Below are 15174 nucleotides of genomic sequence, written 5' to 3'. Positions count from 1 at the left end.
TGTTGTATTTATTATTTTAATGTGATGCTGTATTTATTGTAATAACGTCATGTTGTATTTATTATTTTAATGTGATGCTGTATTTATTGTAACAACGTCATGTTGTATTTATTATTTTAATGTGATGCTGTATTTATTATTTTAATGTCATGTTGTATTTATTATTTTAATGTGATGCTGTATTTATTGTAATAACGTCATGTTGTATTTATTATTTTAATGTGATTCTGTATTTATTGTAATCACGTGATGTTGTATTTATTATTTTAATGTGATGCTGTATTTATTGTAATAACGTCATGTATTAATTTTTTTAATGTCATGTTGTATTTATTATTTTAATGTGATGCTGTATTTATTGTAATAACGTCATGTTGAATTTATTATTTTAATTTCATGTTGTATTTATTATTTTAATGTGATGCTGTATTTATTGTAATAACGTCATGTTGTATTTATTATTTTAATGTCATGTTGTATTTATTATTTTAATGTGACGCTGTATTTATTATTTTAATGTGATGCTGTATTTATTGTAATAACGTCATGTTGTATTTATTATTTTATGTGATGCTGTATGTATTGTAATAACGTCATGTTGTATTTATTATTTTAATGTCATGTTGTATTTATTATTTTAATGTGATGCTGTATTTATTATTTTAATGTGATGCTGTATTTATTGTAACAATGTCATGTTGTATTTATTATTTTAATGTGATGCTGTATTTATTGTAATAACGTCATGTTGTATTTATTGTAATAAAGTCATGTTGTATTTATTATTTTAATGTCATGCTGTATTTATTGTAATAACGTCATGTTGTATTTATTATTTTAACGTCATGTTGTATTTATTATTTTAATGTGATGCTGTATTTATTATTTTAATGTGATGCTGTATTTATTGTAACAATGTCATGTTGTATTTATTATTTTAATGTGATGCTGTATTTATTGTAATAACGTCATGTTGTATTTATTATTTTAATGTCATGTTGTATTTATTATTTTAATGTCATGCTGTATTTATTGTAATAACGTCATGTTGTATTTATTATTTTAATGTGATGCTGTATTTATTATTTTAATGTCATGCTGTATTTATTATTTTAATGTCATGCTGTATTTATTATTTTAATGTGACGCTGTATTTATTATTTTAATGTCATGCTGTACTTATTATTTTAATGTGACGCTGTATTTATTATTTTAATGTCATGCTGTATTTATTATTTCAATGTCATGCTGTATTTATTATTTTAATGTGACGCTGTATTTATTATTTTAATGTGACGCTGTATTTATTATATTAATGTCACGCTGTATTTATTATGTTAATGTTGCGCTGTATTTATTATGTTAATGTCACGCTGTATTTATTATGTTAATGTTACGCTGTATTTATTATGTTAATGTCACGCTGTATTTATAATTTTAATGTTACGCTGTATTTATTATGTTAATGTCACGCTGTATTTATTATTTTAATGTGACGCTGTATTTATTATGTTAATGTCACGCTGTATTTATTATTTTAATGTCACGCTGTATTTATTATTTTAATGTCACTCTGTATTTATTATGTTAATGTCACGCTGTATTTATTATGTTAATGTAACGCTGTATTTATTATTTTAATGTGACGCTGTATTTATTATGTTAATGTCACGCTGTATTTATTATGTTAATGTAACGCTGTATTTATTATGTTAATGTCACGCTGTATTTATTATGTTAATGTCACGCTGTATTTATTATGTTAATGTGACGCTGTATTTATTATGTTAATGTTACGCTGTATTTATTATGTTAATGTGACGCTGTATTTATTATGTTAATGTTACGCTGTATTTATTATGTTAATGTGACGCTGTATTTATTATGTTAATGTCATGCTGTATTTATTATGTTAATGTGACGCTGTATTTATTATGTTAATGTCACGCTGTATTTATTATGTTAATGTGACGCTGTATTTATTATGTTAATGTGACGCTGTATTTATTATTTTAATGTCACGCTGTATTTATTATGTTAATGTGACGCTGTATTTATTATTTTAATGTCATGCTGTATTTATTATGTTAATGTCACGCTGTATTTATTATGTTAATGTGACGCTGTATTTATTATGTTAATGTGACGCTGTATTTATTATGTTAATGTGACGCTGTATTTATTATGTTAATGTGACGCTGTATTTATTATTTTAATGTCATGCTGTATTTATTATGTTAATGTCACGCTGTATTTATTATGTTAATGTGACGCTGTATTTATTATGTTAATGTGACGCTGTATTTATTATGTTAATGTGACGCTGTATTTATTATTTTAATGTTACGCTGTATTTATTATGTTAATGTGACGCTGTATTTATTATGTTAATGTCACGCTGTATTTATTATGTTAATGTCACGCTGTATTTATTATGTTAATGTGACGCTGTATTTATTATGTTAATGTGACGCTGTATTTATTATGTTAATGTGACGCTGTATTTATTATGTTAATGTGACGCTGTATTTATTATGTTAATGTGACGCTGTATTTATTGTCGTTGTCGTCGTCGTGGGGACAAAATGGCGGCCGGCTGATCCGACCTCTTAAAGGCGGCGGAGCGGGACGCGTCTCCTTTAAGGGCGGCGGGAGGCGCAGCGGCAGAGGAGGAGGAGGAGGCGGAGGAGGCGGAGGAGGGGGGAGAAGAAAGGAATAAAAAAGAGGAAGAAAGACAGGGAGGGCGGAGGGAGAGCGTGAGACAGGAAAAAATAAAAAAGAAAGATGGCATCCCCGCAGCTGGACCGCCGGGGCGGGGCGGGGGCCCGCGGCCCCGACAGGACGCTCCCCTCCCGGTTCAGGGCCTGAATCCAGAGCGGGGCTCGGACCGGAGCCGCAAGGCCCGCCGGGAACCGCGCAGCCCGGCTCCGTTCGGCGGAGCGAGCTCTCCGTCCCCGCCCGGTGGCCCCGGTGCGGGCGTCGGACAACGCTGTGAGCTTAAAGTGGGAATCCGCAGCATCCCCCCCCCTCCACCGCGGCCTCCACCACCTCCACCAAGATGGACGCTGCGTGGAGCAACTTCCTCTTCCAGGTAACACCTTCCGCTCCGCGGGGAGGCGGACCCCGCCGCCGCTCAACGCTCTCTTTACGTCATTTAACAGGTGACCACAGTTAGAACTAATAGATAATTGTGTAATGGTGTTTCCACGGTGACCGCAGAGCCCGCCCACCCAGAACCAGACGGAGGGCGGCCTCCAATCAGAGCTGATGCAGGTGCAGGGCTCGCCGCAGACCCCGCCCACAGACCACCTGGCTCCGCCCCCCTCCACTGTGGACACTGCGGCGCTGAGTGAGGAGCCGCAACCAGGTGAGCTGTCTGTCTGTCTGTATGGGGGAGGGGCCTGGACGGTGGGTTAGAGTTCGGGTGGAGGGAGGAGTCCGGATGGATGAGCGCCAACCCAGTTCTGTGAGATCGGCTTGATGTGTAAAGTTGAATTTTCATGAATTATTCAAATGATATTTTTCTGGAGGTTGAAGAGAAGCATCATCCACATGTGACGTGATGTCATCACCTGTGTTCTGACATCACGCTCAGTTAATCTCATTGTGATGTAACTTGTTTTTGTGTGTGTGCAGTGAAGGCCTCCCCCCGCCCCCTCCGCGTCCCTCACCTCTGCTCCACCTGTGGGAAGCAATTCAAGAACAACTACAACCTGCGGCGCCACCAGGCGGTGCACACCGGGGTACGCATGCGGAGCGGGCCAGGGGGGCCACGCCCCCCGCACGCTAGTCAGGAGGGGTCGGGGGTCGCTAGAGTTAGCCCCCTCGCCCCTCCTCCTCCCCCTCATCCTCCTCCTCCTCCTGTTGCCATGGCGACGGGGGCCGAAGCACAGGTGGGTCAGGGCGGTCCGTCGTCATGGCGATGCGGTCTCTCAAAGCGCGACGGCAGACCTCACCTCGTTAGGGAGAGCTGCTCAATGTGGGGTCCCCAGCCAAGCTAGTTAAAGGGGCTTACTGTTTGGGGGGAGATTAAGGCAAAGGCTGCAAGCGCAAAAACAGGCGGACAGTAGGTGTAAACAAATAGACAGACGGACGGTAGGTGTAAACAAACAGGCGGACGGTAGGCGTAAATAGACTGACGGACGGTAGGTTTAAACAGGCGGACAGTAGGTGTAAACAAATAGACAGACGGACGGTAGGTGTAAACAAACAGGAGGACGGTAGGCGTAAATAGACTGACGGACGGTAGGTTTAAACAGGCGGACAGTAGGTGTAAACAGACGGACGGTAGGTGTAAACAGACGGACGGTAGGTGTAAACAAATAGCAGACGGTAGGTGTAAACAGACGAACGGACGGTTGGTGTAAACAGACGGAAGGACGGTAGGTGTAAACAGGCGGACAGTAGGTGTAAACAGACGGACGGACGGTAGGTGTAAACAAACAGACAGACGTAGGTGTAAACAGGCGGACGGTAGGTGTAAACAGACGGAAGGTAGGTGTAAACAACCGGACGGAGGGTAGGTGTAAACAGACGGACGGACGGTAGGTGTAAACAGACGGACGGACGGTAGGTAAACACAGACAGACGGTAGGTAAACACAGACGGACGGTAGGTATACACAGACGGACGTAGGTGTAAACAGACAGACGTAGGTGTAAACAGACAGACGGTAGGTGTAAACAAACGGACGGACAGATGGTAGGTGTAAACAAACGGACGGACAGATGGTAGGTGTAAACAGGCGGACAGACGGTAGGTGTAAACAAACAGACGGATGGTAGGTGTTAACAAACAGGTGGGCAGCAGGTGTAAATAGACTGACGGACGCTAGGTTTAAACAGGCGGACAGTAGGTGTAAACAGGCGGACAGTAGGTGTAAACAGACGGACGGTAGGTGTAAACAGACGGACGGTAGGTGTAAACAAATAGCAGACGGTAGGTGTAAACAGACGGACGGTAGGTGTAAACAAATAGCAGACGGTAGGTGTAAACAGACGGACGGTAGGTGTAAACAAATAGCAGACGGTAGGTGTAAACAGACGAACGGACGGTTGGTGTAAACAGACGGAAGGACGGTAGGTGTAAACAGGCGGACAGTAGGTGTAAACAGACGGACGGACGGTAGGTGTAAACAAACAGACAGACGTAGGTGTAAACAGGCAGACGGTAGGTGTAAACAGACGGAAGGTAGGTGTAAACAAACTGACAGACGGTAGGTGTAAACAACCGGACGGAGGGTAAGTGTAAACAGACGGACGGACGGTAGGTATACACAGACAGACGGTAGGTATACACAGACGGACGTAGGTGTAAACAGACGGACGTAGGTGTAAACAGACGGACGTAGGTGTAAACAGACAGACGTAGGTGTAAACAGACGGACGGTAGGTGTAAACAAACGGACGGACAGATGGTAGGTGTAAACAGGCGGACAGACGGTAGGTGTAAACAAACAGACGGATGGTAGGTGTTAACAAACAGGTGGGCAGTGGGTGTAAACAGGCGGACCGTAGGTGTTAACAAATAGACAGACGGACGGTAGGTGTAAACAGGCGGGCGGTAGGTGTAAACAAATGTAGGTGTAAACGGACGGATGGACAGTAGGTCCAAACAGGCGGACGGACGGTAGGTGCAAACAGGCGGACGGACGGAAGGTGTAAACAAACAGGCAGACTGTAGGTGTAAACAGGCGGATGGTAGGTGTAAACAGACGGGCGGTAGGTGTAAGCGGGCGGTAGGTGTAAAGAAACAGGCGAATGGTAGGTGTAAACGGACGGGCGGTAGGTGTAAACAGGCGAATGGTAGGTGTAAACAAACGTAGGTATAAACGGACGGACTGTAGGTGTAAACAGGCGGACTGTAGGTGTAAACAGGTGGACAGACGGTAGGTGTACACAAACAGACGGACAGTAGGTGCAAACAGACGGCCGGTAGGTCCAGACAGACGGACGGAGGATAGGTGTCAGCAAACACACGGACGGTGGGTGTCAACAGACGGACGGTGGGTGTCAACAGACGGACGGTGGGTGTCAACAGACGGACGGTAGGTGTAAACAAACAGACGGACGGTAGGTGTAAACAAACAGGCGGACGGTAGGTGTAAACAAACAGGCGGACGGTAGGTGTCAACGGACGGTAGATGTAAACAAACAGGCGGACGGTAGGTGTCAACGGACGGTAGATGTAAACAAACAGACGGACGGTAGGTGTAAACAAACAGGCGGACGGTAGGTGTCAACGGACGGTAGATGTAAACAGGCGGGCGGTAGGTGTAAACAGACGGACGGTAGGTGTAAGGCGGACATCACGGCTGACCTCTGACCTCTGGTAGTTAGATGCAGTAGAGTTATTATTCTGCAGAATTCAGTTTCACAAACTGACGGCTGCTGATCTGCTGGTTTTCTTGTCCCTGAACATTGAACCACGCCGGCCCCCAGGCGGGCCGCGGGCCTCACTTTGGTTCACAAACAGTTTCTTGCTAAGTGAGAAGTGTTGAAAGTTAAGATGACATCCTGGTGATTTGAGATCATTTCTAATCTCATATTTTTAAAGAGTCTTCATTTCCTTTCTATGCAGCACCACCAGCTTGTGTTAGCATTAGCATGTAGCCGAGTGATACGAGGGAAGTGAAACCAGGGGGAGTGGTTGCCGTGACAACGGTCCTTATTACTGCACATGGTGATCCCTCAGCATGCTCCTTGCCTCTATCGACCAATCAGGACGCAGGATTCCAAAGAGCAACAAAATATGACTTTCTGCAAATGTAACATGATGAATGAAAAGCATCAGTTTCTGTCTCTCTCCCTCTTCCTGTCTCTCCTCCTCTTCCTGTCCCTCCCCTCCTTCCTGTCTCTCCCCTTCTACCTATCTGTTTCTCTTCCTGCCTCTCCCTTCTTCCTGTCTGTCTCTCACTCTCCCTGTCCCCCTTCCCATCTCTCTTCCTGTCCCTCCTCCTCTGCCTGTCTCTATCGCTCTCCTTCCGTCTGTCCACTCCAGCGGCCCTCCAACCCCAACCCGGCCCCGGTCCGGAAGCCCCATGGCTGTGAGACGTGTGGGAAGGCCTTCCGGGACGTGTACCACCTGAACCGCCACCGCCTGTCTCACTCTGACGAGAAGCCGTTCTGCTGCCCGCTGTGCCAGCAGCGCTTTAAGAGGAAGGACCGCATGAGCCACCACGTGCGCTCGCACCAGGGCGGCGTGGACAAGCCCTACGTCTGCCCCACCTGCTCCAAGGCCTTCTCCAGGTGAGACACAAACCTGACAAACCTGCGACCGACCGGCACATCCACAGCAGCTAGATCGAGACCGAGGTGTCCCACGAGGCCCAGTCCCACAAGGTGTCCTCCAAGGCCCGGTGCTCCGACTCCTCCTCTTCATCATGACCCTCTGTCATGGCTTCCTATTCCTGTTTTTTTAATTTTATTTTTATTTGATTTGACCTGTGCTGGTCATACAACACAGGGTGTGTGTTCCGTTGCATCCAAGACAGAGTTAATCTGCAACTCCCCACCTTAAAAGCCTCTTTATTAATCATCAAGAAGCATGCAAACAGCTCCCTCCTATGGACGACCTGTGGAATGACGAGCATTTCTGTTGGACATAACGACACCAAACCTCTTTGGAGAACGATCTGATTGTTCTGATCAATAAACAACTCATCATGACTTGTCCAAGAGTGGGGGATCACCACGTGAGACAAATACATTTAGAAACAAACAACATGTCTATGGAAAAACATAAACATAGAAACAAACATGTACATGGAAAAACAAACATAGAAACAAACAACAACATGTACATGGAAAAACATAAACATAGAAACAAACATGTACATGGAAAAACAAACATAGAAACAAACAACAACATGTCCATGGAAAAACAAACATAGAAACAAACAACAACATGTACATGGAAAAACATAAACATAGAAACAAACATGTACATGGAAAAACAAACAGAAGCAAACAACATGTACATGGAAAAACATAAACATAGAAACAAACAACAACATGTACATGGAAAAACATAAAAACAGCTGTAATTAAGATGAGAAGTGTAGCAGTTCTTGTCACGTTGCTCTTCCTGTCACTGCTACAGCAGTAAAGGAGAAGAAATAAGGAAGGACATGTTTGTCGAGACGAGAGACAGGAAGTGATGCTGCGTTCCACGGCAACTCGAAAAACTGTAATTAGTGTCGGTTGTCCCCAGGTCTGTTGTCTTGGTAACTCCTTCCCCGACAACTGAGGTGACGTAGTAGTTGGTTGTTGTTTATTTGTGTTTCTTGGCTTGTTTACAGATTGGAAGCTGGACCCCCTGCAGGGCCGTCTGATACTATATTTATTTATTTATTTATAGTTTTTATTATTGACACACTCATGAAACTCACAAAATCATGAATCATGAATCCATTTAAATTTTCAAATACTGTAATACTCTGTCATGATGGCACCAAAATGTTCCCTTTGCTTTGTGGCATCTTCTCCATTTTGGTAGAAATTGTTTCCGTCAAAGAAAAGCCTGCTTCAATCTCAAGGTGTTGTCTCTGTCTTTTCAGACCAGATCATCTGAACAGCCACATCAGGCAGGTGCACTCCTCTGAGAGACCCTTCAAATGTCCGGTACGAATACTACCTCAGTACTACCTCAGTATGACCTGAATATAACCTATATACTACCTGATTACTGCCTGAATACCACCTCAATACTACCTGCAATTCCAGTCCAACGGCCGCTCCATCGCTTGTTTCCCGGTCGGGGGTTCAGCGTTGTAGTTCATCGCTTCCTGTGTGTCTTACTTCCTGTGTGTCTGCGTCCACTTCCTGCGCAGACGTGCGAGTCCAGCTTTGCCACGAAGGACCGCCTCCGTGCCCACATGATCCGCCACGAGGAGAAGGTTCCGTGTCACGTGTGCGGGAAGCTGCTGTCGGCCGCTTACATCACGGACCACATGAGGGTCCACAACCAGGCGTTGCACCACGCCTGCCACCTGTGCAACCGCAGTAAGACTCCTACTACACACACCCACACAGTACTACGCACGGCTACAGGACCGGTGCACAGCGTCTTAACGGCTCCCCCTGCTGGCAGGTTTCACCACCCTCACCTACCTGCGGGTCCACGCCCAGAAGCACCACGGGCAGGAGTGGAAGGACGGCTCCGGGGGTCCGGCGGCGGGGGGGATCCTGGTGTGCCACCTGTGTGGGATCCAGTGTAAGACCCCCACCCAGCTGCAGGGCCACATGGGTACTCACCAGCCCGCCCCCGCCCCCTCCGGCAGCACCGTGGTGACCGCGCCCACCGTGTACCTGACGGGCGCCGTGGTTGACCTGCTGGTGACCGACTGCTCCAGCATCGCGGCGCCGTCGGCCCACAGCTAGCACAAGGACCCCCTGGAACACTCCAGAGCCCTTCAGAGCCCTTCCAAAGCATCCTCCAAACCCTGAAACATCTTCAAGGATCAAGGTCATTGACTTGGACTGTTCCTGAATCTTCCAGAACCCCTCCCCAGCACCAGCTCTGGTTTTACCTCCAGAATCCATAGAACCTGTGTTATGCAACAGGAAGTGAAGGGGTTCAAGGTGGTGCTGGAGAAGAAGAGTTTCAGGATGTTTCTAACCGCCTGCTTACGGTACTCAGAGTAAAAACAACACTTTACGAGTGTCAAGCACCTTAAACGAATCGTGTTGGATTCAGTGATTTTAGTTTGGAATTCAAAATGGAGACTGAAATGGGTTTAAAAGAAGAAATAGTGAAAATGTGGCTTTTCAAGAGCGACCTTCTGCATGAGAGCGATCAGCTTCAGTTCTACTCACGTTCCACTTTTTATTCAAATGAACTTTTAGGGTTTTTATTTTTGGGGCCGTAGGAAACGAGATCTCGTCCGGACGCGGTCATGGGCGTTTGCAGCGGTAGTCGTGGTGACCGCGGGGCGTGACCTCAGGTGATGAGTCTGGTGCTGGACCGGAGCTGGTTTAGTGTTTGAATGTTTTCTTGAAATGTGTAGTTTTCTTTTCTTTGTTTTGGATAAAAGTAGTGACTCATCAGTTAATTCTTATGACTTTACTCTAGAAAAGAAGCGATACCTCTCTACTCTAGGAGCGATCCATCTTAATGCCTTATCGTACTCAACTGCATTTAAAATCTTCTGATGGATTCATTAAGAATATTAATGGGATGCATTTATATTTATATTTTTATATTTCTCAACAGTATGCATGTCTATAAACCGTAGAACAGAAATCCACGATGCTTACCAGTCCTACTGTAGATGTTATTTGTAGATGATGTAGAGATCATGATATTATTTTGTAATTTTGACAATTAAAAAGAGTAAAGAGGCGTTTTGCTTTCCTTCATCTGGACGATCCAGAAGATCAGGAGTCAAAAGACAGCACAGTAACGGAGACAGCTGGAGACCATCAAGAGAAACATGGAGACAATGTAGAAACAAATAAACCATCTAGAGAAACAGATATTTTAGAGAAACATGACAATCTAGAAACATGGTGACCATCTAGAAACATAGTAATCTAAAACAAGGTGACCATCGAGAGAAACATAGAGAACCATCTTGAGAAATACAGAGATGTTCCAGAAAAGCATGGTGACAATCTAGAAACAAATAAACCATCTAGAGAAACACAGAGATATTTTAGAGAAACATGACAATCTAGAAACATAGTAATCTAAAACAAGGTGACAATATAAACATGGTGACCATCGAGAGAAAGACATTCTAGAAAACATGGATACCATCTAGAAACATGGAGAAAATGTAGAGAAACACAGAGACCATCTCAGGAGGTAGAGGGGGTCGTCTAGTAAGCAGAAGGTTGCCAGCTCGATCCCCAGCTCCTCCTGGTAGCGTGCCGATGTGTCCTTGAGCAAGACACTTCACCCCCTAACTGCTCAGTGGCTGCCTCTACATGGCAGCCACTGCTCCTGGATACATCATACGTTACTTGGATGGTAAATGCAGAGAAATTGCAAATTTCCCTGTTGTGGGACGAATAAAGGTATAAAAAAAGAAACATGGAGACCATCTTTGTCAATACATGTTGTTATCTATGTTTTTCCATGTACATATTTGGTTCTATGTTTATATTCTTCCATGTACATGTTGTTTATTTCTATGTTTAAGTTTTTCCATGTACATGTTGTTTCTATGTTTAAGTTTTTCCATGTACATATTTGGTTCTATGTTTATATTCTTCCATGTACATGTTGTTTATTTCTATGTTTAAGTTTTTCCATGTACATGTTGTTTCTATGTTTAAGTTTTTCCATGTACATGTTTGTTTCTATGTTTATGTTTTTCATGTACATGTTGTTTCTATGTTTATGTTTTTCATGTACATCTTGTTTGTTTCTATGTTTAAGTTTTTCCATGTACATGTTGTTGTTTCTATGTTTATGTTTTTCCATGTACATGTTGTTGTTTGTTTCTATGTTTATTTGTCTCACCCGTGGTGATTCTCCCGCTTGGAGTAGTAATGATGATTAGTTGTTTAAAGACCAAAACATGGTGAGATGGTTCATCAAGAGAAACATGTATATTGAGGTATTATTTCAAAAGCGCAAAAGTGGTACAAGCCGAACGGAGTGGAGAACGCTGACTTTTCCTTGCACTCCTGAGAAAAGGGAATCTGCCAGTAGCCCTCGGTTAAATCCAGTGTTGTGAAAAAAACGAGCTGTACCCAACCAGTCAAGGAGTTTGTCGACCCAGGGCATCAGGTAGTAGGTGTCGAACTTTGACACCGCGTTCACCCTTCGGGAGCCCACACAGAACCCGACTGCCTCATCGGGCTTACCCACCAGCACGATGGGACTAGACCAGTCACTCGTGGACTCCTCTATCACCTCCGTGTCCAGTATGGCCTCTAATTCAACCTGCATGATCTTGGGTTTTTGTTTGGCAGGTGATACGGCTGAGGGCGCACCTTCACCACCGGGGTCGTATCACCATGGTGGTGTATGAGGGACGTGAGGACAGGCAGGGAGAAGAAAACATCAGAGAAACATCAACCACGTCCGTGCTCCGGGACTGAGAGAGATGGTCACTTAACAGGGCCACGGTAAGAGCGGCCGCTTTTTAACCTCCTGCCCCAACTCATCCCGCTCAATGACGGGCGTGACCAGAGCCACAGACGCCCCCTCCCTTCATTCTTTAAAGAGGTTTAGGTGATAAATCTGTGTGGCCCCGTGCCTGTCAGACAGTTCGACCTCATAATGGACCGCTCCAACCCGCCGTGTGACCACAAAAAGCCCTTGCCACTTCACAAGTAATTAAGAGCTGCACGTAGGGAGCAACACTAACACCTCTACTCCCGGTGCCAATTGTCTCAGCCGAGCCCCCCGGTCGTATAAGAGGCACTGACGGTTATACGACGGTTTTCCTTAATTAGGTCCAGAACCCCCCAGGGTCTCCTGTCGAAAGAAAATCCCGTGGAGGCCTGGGGAACCTCCCACACTGTCCAACCATCCATCCCAACAAAGGCTATTGTTGTGCACAAACTGACGATCCATGTTCTTCAGCGTCTTGTTGAAGCGCTCCACCAGGCTGCCGGTCTGGGGGTAGTACACGCTGGTCCCAATTGAGCGGACGCCCAACAGCTCATAAAGTTCCCGAAGTGGACGTGACATAAAGGAAGTGCCGGTCAGGATTTCCCTCAGAATCCGGACTCGTGAGATGACCTGAAATGGTGTGTGCCACACTTTGGCTGTAACGCTGTGTGAGGGACCTGCTTCAGGCACCGTGTTGTTTATTCCACGAGGACCAATACAAAATACACCAGCGGTACTGCAGTCTAACGGCCCGATGGCGTCCCTACGAATCTTTAGAACGGGACCTCGACGAGGGCGAAGGGCTTCAACGGTGCACTTGGTGTAGCCAGAGGGTTGACCAATTTTAGAAATTATGTATTTTATAATATGTTAGATATATAATATGTTAAATAAATATATGTGAAATATATAACATGGAAAATATATTGTATGTAAAATACATACATATGTAAAATATTTAATATTTAAAATACATAATATGTTAAATATGTATCTAATATACATAATATGTTAAATATATTATATGTAAAATATATTATATGTAATATAAATAACATTTAAAATATATAATATGTAATATACATAAAATGTAGAAAATATAAATATACGACCTGGTCCTAGGAATGTAACTCAGTCGTTGAGTGAGGAGTACCTGGAATATGTAATATACATAAACTATGAAATATATAATATGTGATATACATAACATATGAAATATATAATAATATACACAAAATATAAAGTATATAATATGTCTTTGTCTTTGTGCTGCTCCCGTTAGTGGTGGCCACAGCGGATCATCTTCCTCCCTGACACCACCTGCCTGCATGTCCTCCGTCAGCACCTCCATCAAGCTTCTCTTTGGCTTCCTCTTTTCCTCTTGCCTGGCAGCTCCACCCTCAGCCTCCTCCTCCCAATGTAACTCTCATATTTCCTCCACACGTGTCCAAACCATCTCAATCTGGCCTCTCACTTTTCCACCAAACTGTCCAACCTGAGCTGTCCCTCTAATGTCCTCGTTCTTAATCCTGTCCATCCTTGTCCCTCCCAATGAAAACCTCCACATCCTCAACTCTGCCACCTCCACCTCATCCACCTGCCTTTTAGTCGGTGCCACCGCCTCTAAACCCTACAACATGGCTGCTCTCACTACCGTCCTGTACACCTTCCCCTTCACTCTGGCTGGAACCCTTCTGTCACACATCACTCCGGACACTCTTCTCCACCCGCTCCACCCTGCCTATACTCTCTTCTTCACCCGCTCCACCCTGCCTGTACTCTCTTCCCCACCCGCTCCACCCTGCCTGTACTCTCTGCTTCACCTCACTCCCGCACTCTCCGCTGCTTTGGACGGTCGACCCCAAGTACTTGAACTCCTCCGCCTTCTCCACCTCCACTCCTCCACTGCTTCGTACGGTCGACCCCAAGTACTTGAACTCCTCCGCCTTCTCCACCTCCACTCCTTGCATTCTCAGCTTTTCTCCGCCCTCCCTCCCATTCAGGCGCATGTATTGTGTCTTACTCCTGCTGACTTTCATTGCTCTTCTCTCTAATGCTGCCTCCACCTCTCCAGGCTCTCCTCCACCATCCGTGAACATCATAGTCCACAGAGACTCCTGTCTGATCTCATCTGTTAACCTGTCCATCACCACTGCAACAAGAAAGGGCTCAGAGCTGATCCTTGATGCAGTCCCACCTCCACTTTGATGCCTTGGTCACGCCTACTACACACCTTATATAAAATATATACAGGTACTACTCACTGAACGACTCAGTTATATAATATATATACAGGTACTACTCACTGAACGACTCAGTTATATAATATATATACAAGTACTACTCACTAAACGACTCAGTTATATAATATATATACAGGTACTACTCACTAAACGAGCTAGTTATATAATATATATACAGGTACTGCTCACTGAACCACACAGTTATATAATATATATACAGGTACTACTTACTGAACGACCCAGTTATATCATATATATACAGGTACTACTTACTGAACGACCCAGTTATATCATATATATACAGGTACTACTGGCTTAACGACCAAGTTCCGATCTTAGGACCAGGTTCTCAAGCGAATTGTTCGATAAGCGAGGACCTGTGTTATTTCACAGTAAGAGGGCATGGCTGGTATATAAAGTGTATATAGAATATATAGAATATATAGTATATATAGTGTATATAGTATATATAGTATATAGTATTTATAGTATATACATAAATATATATATATAGTGTATATAGTATATATATAGTGTATATAGCGTATATAGTGTATATAGTATATATCTTTTATATAGTATATAGAGTGTATATAGAATATAGTATATATAGAGTATATACGCAGCGTACAAAACAGACTGTCAGAGAGCTGGTCGTAAGTGTGAACGGTCGTTAAACAGGTAGGTCGTTAAGTGAGGAATACCAGTATTATGTAATAAACATTCGTAAACCTCACAGTGGCGTCTTGTTATGGCGGCCATGTTGGATTTGAGGTGCCCCTCCCCCATCCGGACCTGCGGTGACGTTTGGAAGCTTCTTATTTGTCTCGCGAGAGTTGTCAACACCGCCTGGACCACTGCGCTG

General features: G+C 44.1%; 1 protein-coding gene across 2 annotated transcripts; it reads left to right on the top strand.

Annotated features, from left to right (window-relative positions):
* Positions 1 to 2694: 2694 nt before the first annotated feature.
* Positions 2695 to 10342, top strand: mazb (MYC-associated zinc finger protein b (purine-binding transcription factor)). 2 transcript variants are annotated; one of them, XM_080021711.1, is made up of 7 exons: positions 2695 to 3091; positions 3220 to 3367; positions 3637 to 3743; positions 7000 to 7247; positions 8558 to 8621; positions 8831 to 9002; positions 9091 to 10342. In XM_080021711.1, the coding sequence occupies exons 1-7, from the start codon at positions 3059 to 3061 to the stop codon at positions 9378 to 9380; spliced, it is 1062 nt and encodes a 353-aa protein (XP_079877837.1). In that variant the 5' UTR covers positions 2695 to 3058; the 3' UTR covers positions 9381 to 10342. The 2 variants fall into 2 exon arrangements, with proteins under 2 accessions (XP_079877837.1, XP_079877836.1); XM_080021710.1 differs by having other exon boundaries at positions 3637 to 3893.
* The last annotated feature ends 4832 nt before the right edge of the window (positions 10343 to 15174 follow it).

The sequence above is a fragment of the Zeus faber genome (assembly GCF_960531495.2).
Source record: "Zeus faber genome assembly, chromosome: 20".
Lineage (NCBI taxonomy): Eukaryota > Metazoa > Chordata > Actinopteri > Zeiformes > Zeidae > Zeus > Zeus faber.
This window is presented reverse-complemented; position numbering and strand designations above follow the sequence as displayed.